Here is a 21,191-nt window from a genome sequence, read left to right on the forward strand (position 1 = left end):
ATCTCCGCACACCCCCTCCGCACAGACCCTCCACTCAATCTCCGCTCACCCCCTCCGCACAGACCCTCCACTCAATCTCCGCACACCCCCTCCGCACAGACCCTCCGCTCAATCTCCGCACACCCCCTCCGCACAGACCCTCCACTCAATCTCCGCTCACCCCCTCCGCACAGACCCTCCACTCAATCTCCGCTCACCCTCTCCGCACAGACCCTCCACTCAATCTCCGCACACCCCCTCCAAACAGACCCTCCACTCAGTCTCCGCTCACCCCCTCCGCACAGACCCTCCACTCAATCTCCGCACACCCCCTCCGCACAGACCCTCCACTCAGTCTCCGCTCACCCCCTCCGCACAGACCCTCCACTCAATCTCCGCACACCCCCTCCGCACAGACCCTCCACTCAATCTCCGCTCACCCCCTCCGCACAGACCCTCCACTCAATCTCCGCTCACCCCCTCCGCACAGACCCTCCACTCAATCTCCTCTCACCCCCTCCGCACAGACCCTCCACTCAGTCTCCGCTCACCCCCTTTGTTCACCTCCCTCCTCACAGACCCACCGCACACACCCCACACTGTGCTTTGGCTGAGGTTTTGGTCTCGGTGCAGGATATTGTACTAGTTTCCCACCACTCCAAAGCTGTGTGTGTTGATTCTCTGTAAAAGGTGCCACAGATAAGCACCAGTGAAGAGAATGAATTTGTAGTTTAAGTTCTTGGCGCTCCCTGCAGTGTCAGTGGATTAACAAGTGATGATTTTAATCTTTTCATTGAAAGTAAATCCTCGTTCTTCCTGTGATTCTTATTTTGTACATTGTGTTGCTTCCTCCAGAGAGACGGCATGTCCACGACCTCCAGGCTCGTTTCCTTTTTGTTCAGGCACAGAGAGTGAAGCTGTTGATTCTCAGCACCTGGCAGCAGAAAGCGGAGAGACAGCGAAATATGAAGATAATGGCGGACGGGATGTTGCTGCGCAGGTCTGAAATGATTATTACTGCGAGTCAGTGCTCCTTGGGTAAAGTTAGTAATTCATTGAGCTTAGTCCCAGTTACTGTCCTCATGCTGCTCGGGAATGAGATGCGAATGAATGCTGTATGTTAATTCTCACTGATTACAATCCTGGGGATCACCACTTGCTCAACATGTGGTACGATGCTCTTCATTTACACTGATTGGAAGCTGGGTTACTGGCCTACTGCCTGTTAAAGGTCCCTGCTGTGGGGACTCTTTCAGTACTTGTAGCACTGAGGTTATCTGGACTGGCTCCACTGTGACGCTGCATTACTCTAACACTGCATCTCGTATCAGCAGCAGACATGTTGTTGGACAGCTGCACTTTAGGTGACTCCCTTTCTGCACCAGAAATGGCAGTAGGGCCCCAAGGAGATGCCAGTAGATCACCATGGAGATGCCAGTAGGTCACCGGGGGGCAGCATCTGTTGCGAGCCTGTTTGGTGCACAGACCTGTCCTGTTGATCGATGAAAACTGGGGGTGGGGCAGAGGCCCTAGCTGTGTGACATTTCTGGGCTGATGTGGATGCAGCAGAAAGGAGGCCTGAGCTGGGGGAAAGGTTCAACCGCTTCAGATTAAAGTTCTGCCCCTGTCAGGCCCAGTTTGGTGAGTGACCTCTCTGGACCGAGGGCTGTGCAGGAAATCTCGGGGCCTCCACATGTTTGCTATTCCGTAACTTAGTTCTTCTTGGAAAGGTGAAGATGTTTTGATGACGGTAACTGTAAATCTTTAGCTCCTAGCACACCTGTGAAATGTTTCTGATTGATGTGATTGCTTCCTTGGTGCAGGTATCTGCGGGCTTGGCACTTTGCCACTCTTCAGACAGAGGAGAGGCGGCAGAACCTGTGGGCATTTCAGACTGGACAGATCCAGCGCACACTGTGGGGGGCTTTTAGTTGGTGGAGGTATCGCTCTGAGCTCAGGCGCTTCTCAAAGTATCACAGACAGCTCCGAACAGCCCAGAGAGCTGCCCATTGCTGGAGACAGAGGACGTTATTCGGCCGAGCTGTCAGACATCGACATGCAGTCCTTACCCAAATAGTAGGTGATTCATTGAGCTTAGTCCCAGTTACTCAGTCTTTTATATAAAAGTAACTATAACTGAAGAATAAGAATTGATGCTTTCCAAAGAATGCCCAGCTCCTGCCATATAACAGTATGTTCCTTCTACATCAGCGACCAGTGATAGAACAAGGGAAATAGCCGTTATATTAAGCCTTAAATTAAAAGAGAAAATAAGGAGATAATGGTTGGCTTGGGGTCCAATGCTCGAGGCTGACAATCTCGCCTGATCCTGAGGACACTGCGTTGTCCCGCAGCTGAACATCGGGCTAAGAATTAAATAACCGGTTCCTCTAACCTTTCATCAGCTCTTCTGAACAATACCTTTTGTAAGTAACATGATCCTCTCTAGTATCATTTCTGTTTGAATGACTACTCGTGCCCGACAGCACTCCGCTCGCCAGCTCCTGCTTTGTTCGGTTATCTTCAGTCCGCTTCCCTCTGCTTAAACACTCTCACAGGAAGTTAAACAAACTGAGGAGAATCAAAGGCTGTAAGATAATTACAGATGAGGAGCTCCCACAGCCCATCTTAGTTTGTGCATCCAGCAAGACCCGAAAGTCTCTCCATTGCAGCATCTCGATGTGTCCAGGATGGTGTAAGGTTCTGGACGGATCGGCTCTATGGGGTGAACTTGCTCCCCTTGTTCTGAACTCCCAGTATCCAAGACACCAGTTGGACTTCCATAGGAACAGGAGTCGGACGTTTACCCATCACGCCTGCTCCATCAGTTTGAGAGCCATCATAGCTCCATCTCTAATCCAAATTCCCGGCTCTTTCCCCAATCCTTTAACACCATTACTGCTCAAATAATGATCTCCCCTTTAAATACCTCAATTGATTTTGCATCCATGGCCTCCTAAGGCATTTGACATCCTCCTAGCCCTTTCTGCTTCACTTTTAACCAGTTTATGGTTGATTTATAAGATTTTGTCTCCCTTGTCGGAGGTTACTGTACTGGAGAGAAGAATTCTTATGCATTTACCCTGTCAATCCCCATCATTATTTTAAACACCTCAATCCGTTCTCAGTCCCACCTTCCCAAGAATCATCCTGGTGAATCATCACTGGACTCCCTCCAAAGCCATTATATCCTCCCGAAGTTGGAGCAACCAAAATTGAACACAAACTCCTTCTCATTTTTCCCCACTGTGGCACATGGACAATTAGTGTTACACCAAAACACCATCCCTCCCCTCCTCCCCTCCCCTCCTCTTCCCTTCCACTCTCCCCTCCACTCACTTCCACCCCCCCCTCCTGCCTTCCACCCCCCCCTCCTGCCTTCCACCCCCCCTCCCCTCCCTTCCACCCCCCTTCCCCTCTCCCCTCCCCTCCCTCCCCTTCCCCTCCCCTTCCCCTCCCCCTCCCCTCCCTTCCCCCTCCCTTCCCCCTCCCCCTCCCCTCCCTTCCCCTCCCCCTCTCCTCCCTTCCCCTCCCCCTCTCCTCCCCTCCCCTCCCTTCCCCTCCCCCTCCCCTCCCTTCCCCTCCCCCTCCCCTCCCCTCCCCCCCTTCCCTTCCCCTCCCCTCCCTTCCGTTCCCCTCCCCTCCCTCCCCCCTCCCCTCCCTCCCCCCTCCCCTCCCTCTCCCCTCCCCTCCCCTCCCCTCCCTCTCCCCTCCCTTCCCGCTCCCCTGCCTTCCACCTTCCCCTCACCATCCTTCCACTCCCCCAACCCCACACAGAACAAAGTCCTTTTAATGTTACTGTTTAGAACAAATTAAAGTCGGTATTTACATAGATTTATGTGTTTAACTGGTAAATATTGGTGATGTTAAGCACATAAATCAATGAACATCTGCTATTTGCTGGTGAATCAAGGCCAAGCTGCTGGTCAGGCTGACATGAGGTGGCATTATCTACTGGCCACATGAGGGCAGCACTGGCAACAGGCCATGTAAGGGCAGCACAACTTCACTGCCAAACTGGAAAGAACCGAGGAGAAAGACTCTGATTTTTAAATCTTCCTCCAAATAAATTAAATGGGAGCTAAAAAAAATGAAACTCCTCTCGGCACAACTAATTTTGAGTTTTTTTATCTGACTAATTTTCCCCCTCTTCTGAAGGCGCTGACTCTTGTTGGGTGCAGTCTCCTGAGCAGCAGTGTCTCCAGTACCTCACCGAGTGTCCATTCTCCGTGCGCCAGCCTAGGGAGTGGATACTAGGAGGCTGGTTAACCTCGGGGCCGATCCGACTCAGCCTCACCCGATATCCACACATATATTTTCCACCAGTATTTAGCGATCAGGAGTGGCTGACCTTCCCCTGCCAACCTAGGGTGAGGTCAGATGAGGACAAGGTCCAGCTCTGCTGTGATGTGCTCCACAGTCTTCTGACACTCACGGCTTAGGCTTTTGCTTAGGTTTGCTTTTGTTGGTCCTATTGCTGTTATTTTGGACCATGATCTCTTGTGAGCGCACTGTGTGTGTTACTGTTTACATGTGGATTTTTTTTTTACAGTTTTTCAGCAGTTGGAAGGAAGCAATCAGATTATCCCAGCTGTCCCATCAGCTTGCTGATAACATTGAAGGGAGGCGACTGAAGTTGCTCTTTACTGCCTGGGCCAACTTGGTGAAAGGTGAGAGTGCTGGAAAACCTTCTTAAAATTACAAGCTGCTTTTGTTGGGTGTCAGTCTAGAGCTATGATGGAAAGCCGCTCAGAAATGTAATGAACTGTTAGAGAAGTTGTGACGGTTCTGTCCTCACACCCGGGGAGGGAACTGAAACACAGAGAAATGCAGTGAGGTTGTGTCAAAGTGATATGTGAAATCCCAGACCTCAAAATATTCCCCGTCCACAGCACTGCCAACACTCGCAGTTTCATTAACCATTTCTTGATTTTGCACTCTTGTTTTACTGCTCACCATTATCTCTCTCACGCACAGATGTGTGTGTATCTGCCTGTGTGTGTTTCTCTCTCCTCACCCTATCCCAGTGAACCACATATACAGGAAACTTTGTGATATCCGGCACCGACGGGACCGAGCTGTTGCCGTCCCATCAAAACTGCCGGACAAACCAGCGCTAATGTTAAAACATACGGAGCTTTTGAGCTCCGTATCTAGCAACAAACCCTGTTGCTTACAGCTTCTAAACAGTCGGTTGTAGCTTGCAAGCGTCTCTGTAGCTAACCGCTTTAGCTAGACCTTGCAGAGCCTGACTGGTGAAAAAAAAGCAACGAAAAGAAAAAAAAACTTACTGAACCAACTCCTGAATTTTGCTGGTGGATCGAGCATTCCGGACAGTTAACCTCCAGATAAACCAAAGTTTCCTGTATTTTGCATTATTGTTTCAATAAACACCATTATATGTGTGTGTCTCTCTCTCAATCACATATATTAAAACGATAATGTAAAAGCAATGCAGTGTTAACAAAATCTCAGGTGTTGCCCACTCTCCATCACTGACTCACTCTGGCCCCTGAAGTATTTTCTCTAAATTGTGACGAGCAAGAGTGAATTGAGAGCCAACAGGATCTTGTACTGTCTTGATTGTGCAGTGTGTGTGTCAACCATCCTGATTGGTTGAAGTGTTTTTGAAAAACATTTTTTAACAGTGAAATAAATATTTATTTCAAAATACCTGCCAATCTGAGTTTTGCAGTGTTGCAGCCCTACTAATTATCAGCCACACGTGTTGCTGTGGTTCTCATACTTTTACGTCGACCATATCCAGGTACATTTTACAGGAGGAGTGTGGAACAGGACTGGTCCATTATTGTAATGTTCATCGTTAGCAGTTCTGACAGATGAACTAGACTCAATTTATTGCCTTTTCAGAGCGAAAGGATGATGATGCGAGGCAGAGGATGATGGTATGTGCAGCACAGCGGCGGGTGATGCAGGCTGCATTTCATCAGATGGTGACATTATATCCGAAACAGAAAGAGGCCGCCAGGTTCTACCATCTAACTTTACTCCGCAGGTATGACTAAGCCACAATAATCCCTGTGCTCTCACACCACTTGCAGCAGTTGAAAGCAGATTCTGCTGCTATTTGGTTTCCCATTTGCCTTCCCCTTGCTGCTCCTCACCTCATCACAGCCAAATAAAGAGCAAGAATTTAAGCACACCCCTAGCTGTAGTCACAACCCATAACATCATGAATCATTAGGATGAAACTTGTGTATAATGGCCTTGAATATGTTGCAAAACTTTGCTTTGTTATTTGTACATACCATAGAAGCTGGATCTATTTGATCTGTTTTTACCTTATTTGAAGCTGCCGTGTTTAAATTTTACTATTGAACTTCAGTTATCAGCACAACTTTTCTCTACGGTGCTGTCACAAGACAGAGCATTTCACATCTTATGGTATCAACTGATGGGCTATACTGAGACATAATGCAGTGTTACAGAGATACAACACTGCTGTATATAATGTTCTGTTACAATAACCATTGTAGCCTCATTGCTGCCTGTTTGAGCTCAGCTAACACAGCACAAATCAGGGATTGAGCCAGGAGTTTCCTGGTCTGCTGCCCGTATCCTAACTCGCACCAAATCCCGTTCACCCATCACCCCTGTGTTCGCTGACCTACATTGGCTCCCGGTTCTCATCCTCTTCAAATCCCTCCATGGCCTCGTCCCCTTCCTATCTTTGTAATCTCCTCCATCCCCACAACCACCCCCCTGGGATATCTGCGCTCCTCTAATTCTGCCCTCTGGAGCATCCCTGATTTTAATTGCTCAACCATTGGTGACCGTGCCTTCGGCTGCCAAGGCCCTAAGCTCTGCAATTCCCTCCCTAAACTTCTCTACCTCTCTTTCCTCCTTTAAGACACTCTTTAAAATCTACCTCTCATCTGCCCTAATTTCTCCTTATGTGGCTCAGTGTCAAATTTTGTTTTATAACGCTCCTGTGAAGCACCTTGGGACGTTTTACTATGTTAAAGGTGCTATATACATGCAAGTTGTTGTTGTCTGTATTGTTCTGCTCCTCAGTGGATAAACTGCCGAGTTTGAATTTTTCGTTTCTCATCCATTCCTAGGTCCCTTCACTCTTGGGTTGGATTTGTTCATCAGCAGAAGCGATGGGTGCTGACTGTTTCGGCTCAAGTTTCAGTGCTGCAGCTAAGCTCAGTGTTTGTGATGTGGAGAAATCAGTTGAGCCTACATCGTAAGCTGATTTTACTGGTACAAAGACGGACTGAGCAAATCCTACAGAAAGCACTAAGATCCTGGTACGGGGAGGTAGGTGTGGAGAGGCGCGTGCTGACTCAGAATTTCATTACTTACTGTTAGATACTACTTTTCTGTGATTTTATTCATAATTTATTGAAGTTCAAGATGAGAAAGTTTGCTTCTTCCATGGGCTAGTGGGCTAAGGTGGTACTGAGACATCGAAGCCAGCAGATCCCAGGATGGATCCCTGGTCTGTGTTCAGTTAGTTGCTGGGCTCTTGGTGCTCCTGGGCCACTTGAGGGCAGCCAGTGCCCGTGGAACCTGAGGCCAAACCAAGTCAGCTTCTTCAGAGAGCAAAAAATAAGACGAGCGAGGGAGAATTCAAATGTAATCGGAGTTGGCAGTGCAGTCATTTCTGATGGTGCTGGGCATTTAATGTAAATACAGGAGTGGAAGAGAATAGGTGTGTGCCAGAGTTTCAGGTAACTTAAAACTGGTGGAGGTGAAATGTTCCAGCACTTTGCTTGGGTTGCTGGCTGTGGTCAGCCCACGAGAGGCTAATGGTTGTTACCGAGTGATCTTTATCTGACCGAGTCACTTCCTGCAGCCCAGGAGCACCTCAATATGATGCAGTGTTCGTGCTTTTTTTCACAGATGCAAGCAGTCAGACATCGCTCCAGATACGTGTCCCAGAAATTTGTGTCACGATGGGTTCTCATCGTGTTGGCACGGAAGCAGGCAGATCTGTGGAATGTTCTGGACTGTCGGGCAGAGGAGCACCACAGGAATCGATTATGGTGATTTTTAGTCTTGCGTTGTTGCATAAATACTAACGTCATTGGATGTCCTCATTTATAACATACAAAGCGTTTTTATGCATTGTAGGAAATGACGGTGTGGGGTTAATGAGTTAAGGATGTATTTACAAGCCGGCTCTATTTTTCTGCAGCAAACGATTTCTGATAATCTGGCGGAACAAAACTCTCCTGCAACAGTTCCTGGAGAAGAAGAGAGTTGAGGAGATGCAAGAGATCTGGGAACAGTGGAAGAGCTTCACTGTCGGCTTGCTAGTGACTAGGGGACTGGTGAGTGAATCACAATATCTGATACAAATCACTTTATATTTGATCAGTTTGCGTGCTGAATGTTTTAATCTACATTTAGGTAAATAATTTACTGTCAGTATTCAACATGGATTATTATAAATAGTCCACAACACGGGATTATTTATTGTACAGCTGTCCTGTTCCAGTTTGCACTGACTTTCAGCAGGGCTTTTAACTAGGATTTGATTTTTACTAATTACTTGTTGAGTTTGACAGTCCTTAAACTGATTTCATGGTCTAGGCTGTAATCCAGAATCTGGACAAATAATAATAATAAAATCTGAGAGTATTTGGAGTTTTAAGTGTTAGCTTGGCTGAGTGGGAGCACTCTCCCACTCTATCTAAAGCTCCTTGGTCACTAATTGCCTTTCACATGGGCTGTCCTACACTCAGCACACTCACCATTAGTAGGTCTGAGGCTGGCCCAGGATCATTTACCCTCCCTCTCCCATTCTCTCTCTGGGGGACAGGAAGCGTGCAGTCTCTACTTGTCTCTGATCAGCTGCAATGGTCGGTAACATGTTGGTCGCAGAGCCTTCCCTCAACTCCCTGCTCACATCTTGTTAATAAATCACCGAGCTGCATAAAAATGTTCATGTCGAAATGTGCCGATGTAAGGAGGATCGCCAGGAGCAAGGCAGCCACTCCCCAGAATAACCTCCCCGTAGAAGCAACTTCCATATCTGCTTCGCGCCTCAGATGTTCATTTGTCGAGCTATCGATCATCTTTGTGGGCAGGACTAGGATGATGGGCTCCGTCCAGCAGGTGATCCTTGGCCTTGTCATATTGACAGATAAACACGAGAAGCGCCCCCTCCCTGCGTGCCGGTAGTGGGGATACGGATCGTTCCTTAATCCGCCCGTACCCTGGACGCCTTTAGAAGTGAACAGTCGGGCGCTGCTGGTTCCGTGCTGTGTTTGCTGCTTGCACTGATTTTCACACTAACAGAAGCTTCTCTCCCACACACAGTGCCAGCAGAGGCTGGAGGGGAAGGCATGGCAAGTGTGGCGGAGACGCTTCGTACAGATGCAGGTGTCGCGTGTGTTTGCAGCTCAGGACGACAGGATCCTGATGTCGGAAGTAGGTACCAGAGTTACAAATAGCACGACTACAATATCAATCACCACTCTCCAGAAGGTGCTGATTCTCACCGTTAAATGGCTTCAGTTTCTCGCCCACTCTATCTAAAGCTCCTTGGTCTCGCCCATTCTCAATGTGTGAACCAGACATTGGGGGCTGGCACCCACACACCTGCATTTTTCAGCTGGGGTCACCTGGACAGTGATCAGGAGCAGGAACCCTGGCTGATTTCCCCTCTCTAACCCAGGGGTCACTGGGCAGTGATCAGGAACAGGAACCCTGGCTGATTTCCCCTCTCTAACCCAGGGGTCACTGGGCAATGATCAGGAGCAGGAACCCTGGCTGATTTCCCCTTTCTAACCCAGGGGTCACTGGGCAGTGATCTGGAGCAGGAACCCTGGCTGGTTTCCCCTCTCTAACCCAGGGGTCACTGGGCAGTGATCTGGAGCAGGAACACTGGCTGGTTTCCCCTCTCTAACCCAGGGGTCACTGGGCAGTGATCTGGAGCAGGAACACTGGCTGGTTTCCCCTCTCTAACCCAGGGGTCACTGGGCAGTGATCAGGAATAGGAACCCTGGCCGATTTCCCCTCTCTAACCCAGGGGTCACTGGGTAATGATCAGGAACAGGAACCCTGGCTGGTTTCCCCTCTCTAACCCAGGGGTCACTGGGCAGTGATCAGGAGCAGAAACCCTGGCTGGTTTCCCCTGTCTCTAACCCAGGGGTCACTGGGCAATGATCAGGAGCAGGAACCCTGGCTGATTTCCCCTCTCTAACCCAGGGGTCACTGGACAATGATCAGGAGCAGGAACACTGGCTGGTTTTACCCTCCCTGACCCAGGGCTCACAGGGCAGTGATCAGGAGCAGGAACCCTGGCTGGTTTCCCCTCTCTAACCCAGGGGGTCACTGGGCAATGATCAGGAGCAGGAACCCTGGCTGATTTCCCCTCTCTAACCCAGGGCTCACAGGGCAGTGATCAGGAGCAGGAACCCTGGCTGATTTCCCCTCTCTAACCCAGGGCTCACAGGGCAGTGATCAGGAGCAGGAACACTGGCTGGTTTTCCCTCTCTAACCCAGGGGTCACTGGGCAGCGATCAGGAGCAGGAACCCTGGCTGATTTTACCCTCCCTGACCCAGGGTCATAGGGCAATGATCAGGAGCAGGAACTCTGGCTGGTTTTACCCTCCCTGACCCAGGGGTCACTGGGCAGTGATCAGGAGCAGGAACCCTGGCTGGTTTTACCCTCCCTGACCCAGGGCTCACAGGGCAATGATCAGGAGCCTCTAATGGCTGCCCTGATTGAGATTAGGCACAGGCCGAGGATGGAACCTCTGACTTTTTTGCCTCAGCACCACTGGGTGATGTATTTACTCACTGAGCTATTCACAGTTATTAACTGCTGACAACTTCTGCTGAACCTCTTAGAATTTGATTTTTCCTCCTTTATGTCCAGACTACCAGCTGCTTGTTTACATTTTTGCTCCTTCAGTTTGAAACATGGATGGTTTTGGTTGGTAATCATATTGCACTGTGTTGGTGCCTCTGTATCTGGTGAAACAGGTGATGTGGGTGGAAGGACTCTGGAGCTGCAGTTCATGTTCTAGAGTGCGGTCCAGTGTACTCCTCTCCTGGGTCACTCACTCACTTTATATCAGCAGTGGCGGCACTGAAATAACTGGTTGTCACCTTGTCCCAGACAAAATACACTGAGACTCCCTTAGTAGGCAGATGCAGAGTTGGTGTTTTGTTTTGGACTGCTATTCATCTGAATGTTATACAGCATAAATAATGTCCGCAATATTGTACAGGAAACTTTCGATTTACCGGCACCTAAATAACCAGAAATCTCGGTTAACCGGCAAAATTCAGGAGTAGGTTCAGGTAACTTTTTTTACTTGCCTTCCTCCATGTGTTGCTGTGCAAGGGTGTGGCTGCAGCTGTTGCTAAGCTACAGAGACGCTTGCAACTTGTGGCCATTGTTTTGAAGCTGTTGGGTTTGTTGCTTTATACGGAGCTCTCGGTTCCGTATCTTTTATTATAGCATTCGGTTATCCGGAATTTTTGATGAACCGGCACCACGTCGGTCCCGTCCGTGCCGGATAAAAAAAAGTTTCCTGTAATAGAAATGGGATTAGTTGTGATTTAAGAAGGGAATAATTCGCTCTCTGAAGACATTGAGTTGTATGTTTGTATGATATATAGCTGATCCTTACACACGCATTATAGCCACTCGCTGCACTAATGAGCCTGATGTGTCTGATTTACTCCCAGGTTTTCACTGCCTGGTGCAGCTTGGCTGCTGTAAAACAGGGCGGCCCACGATTACAGCAAGGGGATGAGTGACTATCGAGCTTTGCCAGTCTGTGCTGGGGCTTCGGACTGTCTTTGCTTGTGGAGGTGAACAGAAGGCTGAATCCAAGGATTATCAAAACCTCTGCAAACTGTTACAGGTGTGGACAAGAGCCTTGTGTGTCCTGTGTCAGTCTGTCCTTGTTCCTCTTTCAGTTGGTTTCTGATCCCAGTTGGGCAGTTTGGTGGCTGTGCATTTCCTTACAGACAAGGCAAAGGGAGCCTGGCGTCTTGCTTTGTAATCTGCCAGTGATTCGACAATGAGCAGCTTCGCAGAGGCCTGAGGTGGGTTCAGTGGCCTGAGGTATTGCCCGGGGAGTGGTTCATGGCGCTGGGGGATCTAACCAAGGGAAAATTGTATTTTGGCCACTTTTCCAAACGGAATCAATTTGAAATCATAAAATTAAATGCTTGTGTTTTCTCTCCAATTTCACTCGCTGATCTTTATATGTGGACCTAATCTGTCAGCATCAATCTTTGACTTTAATGTTTCTTTTAAACTAATTGTACTTTGTGTGTTTTTCATTCAATTTTTTCATGTTACTTTAATTTTTGTGTAAATTTTATAAACTCTGCAATTTAGAATATTTTAGATTTGTGTTCTTTGTTAATTCCAGTATTTAATTCTGCTGGACAATGAATGTATTATTCAGAACTGTTTGGCCTTTTGATAGTTGTTTTCCCGATGCCCCATTTCCAGTCTGTTTGATCAGGCACAGTTTGTATAGTTGCCTGTTTTTATTGGTATTACGAGACCAAGTCCCTCACTCTGCAGGCCTGTGTGTGTACTGTACTACAGTAAAACTGGACAAATATAGTCCGATTATATTAAATGGACTGGCAGCCTCGCATTTGTCTGGGTGCTAATCCTGGAACAAGGCTCAAACCGAGGCTTTATTTGGGGTTTGAAGTTTTTTGCTCGTGTCTCTCCAGATTCCTTTAGACGTGATTATATTGCCAGGGGGAAATGTAGCTGAATGAAGGATAATTAGAGCTGGTTTCTACATAAAGGGAAAGGGATTCCTCTTTTCTGGATTATCTGTGATTTGTGAACTTTAAGCTTCATTGGAAGGAGCTGCCCTAGACAAGAGGAATTCCCAATTTCCTTTTTTTTTAATGTGAGTCTCTTCTTGAGGAGTGAGGGTCATTAAGGAAAATTTCAAATGCATCTGTACGTGTCTGTGTGCACATGTATTAAACGGACACGGATATATTAAATGGACTGGCTGCCTCTCATTTGTCCGGGTGCTAATTCTGGAACCAGGTTTAAACCGAGGCTTTATTTGGGTTTGAAGTTTTCTGCTTGTGTCTCTCCAGATTCCTTCAGGTGTGATTATATTGCCATGGGGAAGACAGAGCCGAATGAGGGGTGTAAATTTTATAAACTCTAGAATATTTTAAAATTTACATTCTATTTTAATTCCTGTATTTAATTCTGCTGGACTATGAATATATTATTTTTGGCCTTTTGATAGTTGTTTGCTCGATGCCCAATTTCCAGTATGTTTGGTCAGGCACGAGAGTGAGTTTGTATATTTGCCTGTTTTTATTGGTATTACAAGACCCATCTGTAGAGACAGTCACTCCTGAGGTCCAGGGACGTCTTTGCACACGTGTGTTTGTGTGCACACCTGAACTGGAGTAGGGCATGAGCCCCTCGAGCCTATTCCGTCATTCAATTAGATCATGACCGATCTGTACTTCAACTCCATTTACCCGCCTTTGCTCCATATCTCTTGATACCCTTACCTAACAAAACTCTATCATGTAACATGATGGCCTTTAAATGATGGTTGAAGTGAATCCAAATGTTGAGCAGTGACTTGCTGTCAAGGCGCGAACCCGATTTACTACATTTACGAGATGCGGTGAATTTTGGTTTTCAGTAAAACCTTTTTCATTCTTAACTGAATTCAAAGAGATAGCATGGGATGGACTGCATCATTTCCGGAATCCGGTCTTGCTAAAACCCTTAAACAGTCTACAGCAAGAACCCTTAAACAGTCTACAGCAAGAACAAGAGACGGGAGCCTTATTCAACAAGAGACTGAGATCTGTAGAGATGGTCACTCCTGAGGTTCAGGGACGGACTGCTTGCTCAGCCTCGATGCGTGTGAGGATGGTCCCACAGCTGGCTGTGTATTCCCTACATTAGTACAGGATTAGGTGAGTTTGTAGCTCCCCACATACATGCAACAAGACTGCAGGACCGTTCCATTCCTGAGCCCCAAGAGACATCTCACCAAACAATGCCACTAAGTTCTTCACCTTACAGTTGCTGTTGAGTTTTTTGAGGGTGATAGGTGTCGGCTAACCTGCTGCATGCTGCCTCTCTCATGGGCACAGATTTTAAAAGTGTCTCAATACAGATGCAGTCATGTTCTCAAACGTACATCAGACTCACTGTGCAACTGGCTGCTTAAATAGGAAACACTTTGTATCTACTGAAGATACGTTCCAATAACAGGAATATAGTGTAAAGTAGGAGCAGAAACTAAACAAGCATTCATTCCTCATCCAGACCCATCCTTTAATAACACCGAGAAGTTCATTTTGGAAAAACAATCTTCTGTTTTCTTTAAAATATTTAAAAACATTAATTCTTTTTTTAAATGTTCTGGTTTGCTCTTGATGTCACAGACTTGTGCTGGGCACAGTTTCTTAAGGGCACCAGTTACCCTGCAGTACATCACTCAAGCGCTATTCGTCATATGTGAGCGAGTGTGCTGGGTATTAGACTACAGAGGGCATCACAGGCAAGCCTGATCCTGTCACCATACAGACGTACACACACACACACACACACACACACACACACACACACACACACACACACACACGTGTACGCACACACACATACTTGACAGCAAGAGTCACTGGATAGTGATTAGGAGCAGAAATCCTTGCTGATTTAATTTTTGTGTTTCCTTCAGAAGCCCTATTGTCATCCTGCCCGGTAACTCAGCACAGACCAGTGATCACATTACAGAAACCAGTTAATGTTTTGGTGAAACTCTATCAGTTTTGAAATAGCAACCTGTCCTTTTTTTTTGGATACTGACCGACCTGTTGTGTATTTCCAGCATTTTCTGTTCTGAAATCACACTGAGCTTTTGTCGAACACATCTTGTGCTGACAGCAGAGGGTTTTCTGTTGAAAATAGAATAAGCTGATTATGCTGAGGGACAGATTTGGGTACAGCTGGTGTTGCTGGAATTCATTCCTTAGGCGGGTTTGGCATTGCGGCCGTGCAAGGCATCCATTCAGTTCATGAACTCAGTGCACTCGTCAAACTCACTCGTTGGTTCACAGGGTACAAAGTGCAATTTCTGCTCCGTACCATCAGTCAGGCGCATGTGTCAGCCTCTACAGCAACAAATTGCGTTTCTATCACTCGGCTCATGTGCAGCAAGATGTCCCAAAGATAAGAACATTGAGGACAAAACAGGATGGTGAACAGGAGCAGAAAAATGAGAAAATGGAGAGGAAAGGGGTGATGGCTGTATGTCAGAGGGAGGCACCTCAGTTAGTAGCTAACACACATTCAGCATATCACAGGCCACAGCCAAAACTATTGAACAGTGACGCATGGCAACTCGTGATAGTGTCTCGCTGCATTAAACAACACAGGTAACCATTCCACCCCAATGCTCCACCTGTGCACAACCACTCCGTGAGAAATTAGATCAAATACATACAAGCTATCGAGAACTGAGTGTATATTACATAAGAACATAAGAACATAAGAAATAGGAGCAGGAGTAGGCCAATCGGCCCCTCGAGCCTGCTCCACCATTCAATAAGATCATGGCTGATCTGATCCTAACCTCAAATCTTCTATCACTCTGCATCCACCCGAACCCATGTGATCTCCCGGGAGAGGCGAAAAACCAGATAAAGACCCAATGGCCAATTTGGGAGAAAAAAATCTGGGAAATTCCTCGCCGACCCATCTAGGCGATCGAAATTCTTCCAGGAGATCACTCTGTCCCTATATTTTCTACAGTACTTACCTTCTGTAAAGGCGATCTCCACCCCAGCCAGGAACAGGAATAAAACCATCTCCTGAAATCTAACAGAATTAGAACACAGTAGGAGCAGAACAAGGCTACACGGCCCCTGGGCCCGCTCCACTACCCACAGGGCCATGACCATTCCGAACCCAGACTCATGTCCAATTTCCTGCCCGCTCCCCGTAACCCTTAATTCCCTTTACTTCTAGGAAACTATCTATTTCTGTTTTAAATTTATTTAATGATGTAGCTTCCACAGCTTTCTGGGGCAGCAAATTCCACAAACCTACCACCCTCTGAGTGAAGAAGTTTCTCCTCATCTCAGTTTTGAATGAGCAGCCCCTTATTTTAAGATTATGCCCCCTAGTTCTAGTTTCACCCATCATTGGGAACATCCTCACCGCATCCACCCGATCAAGCCCCTTCACAATCTTATATGTTTCAATAAGATCGCCTCTCATTCTTCTGAACTCCAATGAGTAGAGTCCCAATCTACTCAACCTCTCCTCATATGACCACCCCCTCATCCCCGGGATTAACCGAGTGAACCTTCTTTGTACTGACTCGAGAGCAAGTATGTCTTTTCTTAAGTATGGACACCAAAACTGTATGCAGTATTCCAGGTGCGGCCTCACCAATACCTTGTACAACTGCAGCAATACCTCCCTGTTTTTATATTCCATCCCCCTAGCAATAAAAGCCAACATTCCATTGGCCTTCTTGATCACTTGCTGCACCTGCATACTAACTTTTTGAGTTTCGTGCACCAGGACCCCCAGATCCCTTTGTACTACAGTACTTTCCAGTTTCTTGCCATTAAGATAATAACTTGCTCTACGATTTTTCCTGCCAACTTGGAGTAGCAGAGTGGTGTTACACTAAGGACACCAGAGCGAGGGGTGTGTTACACAGGCTCACAGTGCTGGGTGCGTGTTACATTCAGGATACCAGAGCTTTACACACAAGATCACACCGCTAGATGTGCATTGGATAACAAAGGCAGGTGTGTGTTACACACAGAATCGCAGAGCTAGATGTGTGTTGGATCACAGAGCTGGGTGTGTGACATATACAAGATCACAGAGCTGGGTGTGTGTAACACAGGACCTGGTTTCAGTAGTGACCCCACTGTGGTATCAGACCTCCAGGTGGGGGACACCTGGGCAACAGGGACCACAATATTGTTACATTCAATGTCATCGGCCAAACCGTGGCTGCTGAAAATGTAATACTCACACCGGGGCTAAATTTGCAAAGACGGTGACATAAGAAAACTACTAGGCACTTGGTCTGAGTATTAAACAAGGCTTTAATCAACTGTTTTTCAACATGGAGATCTAGTTGTGTCCTTCACTAGTTCCCGTTAAAGAATATCTTGAGCAAGCTGGGCCCATGCCCGAGTATTTATACTCTCCCTGGACAGCGCCACCAGCAGGCCACCCAGTATTATTTCATAAGTCATTTCCACATGAATGACAAGATTCATGTCAGATGACTTAAGCAAGAGTAATTGGGCAATTCTACCAGGCAGGGATAATAACACTAAAGATAAATGGAATACCTTCAAAGCCATCTTCAGGGAACAGGAAGCCTTATTTGTCCCTACAGTTAAAAATGGACAATAGGTCGTGTTAGACTAAAGCAGAAATAATTTTATAGGTTTAAGGAAAATAACTCTCGGGAATGTGAATTGGCATCAAACTCAGCTGATGGAAAGGAGCAGTCGGCAGCCAGAGGACACTGGAGAAGAGGATTGTGCCTAGGTGGGGTATGGCAGGAGTCAGGGCCCCTTTTTTTTATTCGTTCATGGGATGTGGGCAACACTGGTAAGGCCAGCATTTATTGCCCATCCCTCGTTGCTCTTGAGAAGGTGGTGGTGAGCCACCTTCTTGAACCGCTGCAGTCCGTGCTGGTGAAGGTACTCCCACAGTGCTGTTAGGGAGGGAGTTCCAGGATTTTGACCCAGCGACGATGAAGGAACAGTGATATACTTCCAAGTCAGGATGGTGTGTGACTTGGAGGTGAACTTGGAGTTGTTCCCATGCGTCTGCTGCCCTTGTCCTTCTAGGTGGTAGAGGTCGCGGGTTTGGGAGGTGCTGCCGAAGAAGCCTTGGCGAGTTGCTGCAGTGCATCTTGTAGATGGTACACACTGCAGCCACGGTGCGCCGATGGTAGAGGGAGTGAATGTTTAAGGTGGTGGATGGGGTGCCAATCAAGCGAGCTGCTTTGTCTTGGATGGTGTCAAGCTTCTTGAGTGTTGTTGGAACTGCACTTATCCAGGCAAGTGGAGAGTATTCCATCACACTCCTGACTTGTGCCTTGTAGATGGTGGCAAGGCTTTGGGGAGTCAGGAGGTGAGACACTCGCCGCAGAATACCCAGCCTCTGACCTGCTCTTGTTGCAATAGTATTTATGCGGCTGGTCCAATTACATTTCTGGTCAATGGTGACCCCCATGATATTGATGGTGGGGGATTCGGCGATGGTTATGCCGTTGAATGTCAAGGGTTAGACGCTCGCTTGTTGGAGATAGTCATTGGCTGGCACTTGTGTGGCACAAATGTTACCTGCCACTTACCAGCCCAAGCCTAGATGTTGCCCAGGTTTTGCTGCATGCAGGCATGGACTGCTTCATTATCTGAGGAGTTGCGAATGGCACTGAGCAGTTATCAGCAAACATCCCCACTTCTGACCTTATGATGGAGAGGTGATTGATGAAGCAGCTGAAGATGGTTGGGCCTGGGACACTGCTGGGGCTGTGATGATTCACCTCCAACCACCACAACCATCTTCCTTTGTGCTAGGTATGACTCCAGCCCGTGGAGAGTTTTCCTCCCCGATTCCCATTGACTTCAGTTTTACTAGGGCTCCTTGATGCCACACTCGGTCAAATGCTGCCTTGATGTCAAGAGCAGTCACTCTCACCTCACCCCTGGAATTCAGCTCTTTTGTCCATGTTTGGACCAAGGCTATAATGAGCTCGAAGGACAAAGAGCCAATGAAGGATTCCTCAGAGCAGATTCAGGTGGCATACAAAAAACTACCAACCAAGGAGAGATTGGCAGCAGATGGTGGATTGGAGAAGGAACTGGTTGCATTTCTGTGGAAAGAAAAGTATTATTGGTGGTGGTTCTGGATGGGGACCAATCACTAGTGGAGTCCCCCAGGGATCGGTGTTGGGCCGTTGATCTTCATTTTCTTTATCAATGATCTGGATGAAGACATCGGGGGAACTCTCCGCAAGTTGTGACTGGCACAAATATGTGCAAGTGTAATGAAACAATAGATTGTAGGCAGACCTCGATGTAAGGGGAATCAGGCATGTATCTGGCAGATGTCTTTTAGATAAATGGAGGGTGATGCACATGGGTTGTGCATCTCCGAGCATAAGAATAAAAGAAATAGGAGCAGGAGTAGGCCATTCAGCCCCTCGAGCCTGCTCTGCCATTGGGTAAGATCATGGCTGATCTTCTACCTCAACTCCACTTTCCTGCACTATCCCCATATCCCTCGATTCCCTTAATATTCAAAAACCTATCGATCTCTGTCTTGAATATACTCAACGACTGAGCCTCCACAGCCCTCTGGGGTAGAGAATTCCAAAGATTCACCACCCTCAGTGAAGAAATTTCTCCTTATTTCAGTCCTAAATGGCCAACCCCTTATTCTGAGATTGTGACCCCTGGTTCTAGACTCCCCAGCCAGGGGAAACATCCTCCCTGCATCTACCTGTAAGAATTTTGTATGTTTCAATGAGATTGCCATTCATTTTTCTAAGCTACAGGGAATATAGGCCTAGTCTACTTAATCTCTCCTCATAGGACAGCCCCCCCCCCATCCCAGGAATCAGTCTGGTGAACCTTTGTTTCACTCCCTCTATGGGAAGTAGACAAAAACTGTGCACAATACTCCAGGTGTGGTCTCACTAGGGTCCCATATAATTGCAGTAAAATTGCAGTCTTTACTCTTATACTCAAATCCTCTTGAAATAAAGGCCCACAAACCAGTTGCTTTCCTAATTGCTTGCTGTACCTACATGTTAACTTTCAGTGAGTTGTGTACAAGGACTCCCAGGTCCCTCTGAACACCAACATTTCCCAATCTCTCACCATTTAAAAAATACTCTGCTTTTCTATTTTTCCTACCAACTTCACATGTCTCCACATTATATTCCATCTGCCATGTTCTTGCCCACTCACTTAGCTTGTCTATATCCCTTTGAAGCCTCTTTGCATCCTCCTCACAACTTGCATTCCTCCCGTTAACCAATCCATGCTAGTATATTACCCCCAAGCCCATGAGCCCTAATTTTGTTTAATAACCTCTTGTGTGGCACCTTATCGAATGCCTTCTAAAAATCCAAATACACCACATCCACTGGTTCCTCCTTATCTATTCTGCTATTTACAACCTCAAAAAACTTCGTCAAACACGATTTCCCTTTTATAATTCCGTATTTTCGAAGTGCCCTGTTACCACGTCCTTAATAATAGATTCTAGCATTTTCCCTACTACTGATGTCAGGCTAACTAGTCTGTAGTTCCGCGTTTTCTCTCTCCCTCCTTTCTTAAATAGTGGGTTTACATTTGCTCCCTTCCAATCTGTGGGAACCGTTCTAAAATCTATGGAATTTTGGTAGATGACAACCAATGCATCCACTAACTCTATAGCCACCTCTTTTAAAACCCTAGGATGTTGGCCATCAGATCCAGGGGATTTATTGGTTTTCAGTCCCATTCATTTCTTCAGTACTTTTTTTTTACTAATTTCTTTCAGTTCCTCATTCTCGCTGGACTCTTGGTTCTCCACTATTTCCGGGAGGTTTTTTGCGTCTTCTTCCATGAAGACAGACACAAAGTATTTGTTTAATTTCTCTGCCATTTCCTTATTCCCCATTATAATTTCTCCTGTCTCAGCTTGTAAGGAACCCACGTTTACTTTCAGTAATCTTTTCCTTTTTACATACCTATAGAAGCTTTTAGTCTGTTTTTATGTCTCTCGCTAGTTTACTCTCATTCTATTTTCCCTTTATCAATTTCTTGGTCCTCCTTTGCTGAATTCTAAAATCCTCCCAATCCTCAGGCTTACTACTCTTTCTGGTAACATTATAAGCCTCTTCCTTTAATCTAATATTATCTTTAATTTCTCGTCAGCCAGGGTTGGACCATTTTCTCATGGTGTTTATTCCTCAAAGGAATGTATATTCATTGCAAATTATGAATTATTTCTTTAAATGTTTGCCATTGCTTTTCTACTGTCATATCTTTTAATCTAGTTTCCCAACCTACCTTATCCAACTTGCCTCTCATACCTACGTAGTTTGCTTTGTTGAGGTTTTGGACCCTAGTCTCGGACTTAACTAAATCACACTCAAACCCAACCTAAAATTCTATCATATGATCACTGCTCCCCAGAGGCTCCTTTACTACAAGGTTATTAATTAACCCCG

At 46.8% G+C, this 21,191-nt stretch overlaps 1 protein-coding gene across 3 annotated transcripts in view; it reads left to right on the forward strand.

Moving 5' to 3' along the window:
- The window catches only part of LOC147100653 (uncharacterized), a 67,386-nt gene that overhangs the window by 38,294 nt on the left and 7,901 nt on the right, over positions 1 to 21,191 (forward strand). For 2 of the 3 annotated variants that reach the window (XM_085967135.1, XM_085967134.1), the window contains 9 exons: positions 835 to 979; positions 1,803 to 2,055; positions 4,532 to 4,649; positions 5,851 to 5,995; positions 7,062 to 7,263; positions 7,849 to 7,991; positions 8,144 to 8,279; positions 9,271 to 9,381; positions 11,653 to 12,961. In XM_085967135.1, coding sequence (XP_085823261.1) covers positions 835 to 979; positions 1,803 to 2,055; positions 4,532 to 4,649; positions 5,851 to 5,995; positions 7,062 to 7,263; positions 7,849 to 7,991; positions 8,144 to 8,279; positions 9,271 to 9,381; positions 11,653 to 11,724 — 1,325 coding nt within the window. In that variant the 3' untranslated portion in view covers positions 11,725 to 12,961. Of the gene's footprint in view, positions 1 to 834; positions 980 to 1,802; positions 2,056 to 4,531; positions 4,650 to 5,850; positions 5,996 to 7,061; positions 7,264 to 7,848; positions 7,992 to 8,143; positions 8,280 to 9,270; positions 9,382 to 11,652; positions 12,962 to 21,191 lie in introns of those variants that run through there. The other variant, XR_015073530.1, reaches the window with a different exon arrangement.

Source organism: Somniosus microcephalus, chromosome 25 (genome assembly GCF_052327205.1).
Source record: "Somniosus microcephalus isolate GS21.2 chromosome 25, FLI_Smic_1.0, whole genome shotgun sequence".
Lineage (NCBI taxonomy): Eukaryota > Metazoa > Chordata > Chondrichthyes > Squaliformes > Somniosidae > Somniosus > Somniosus microcephalus.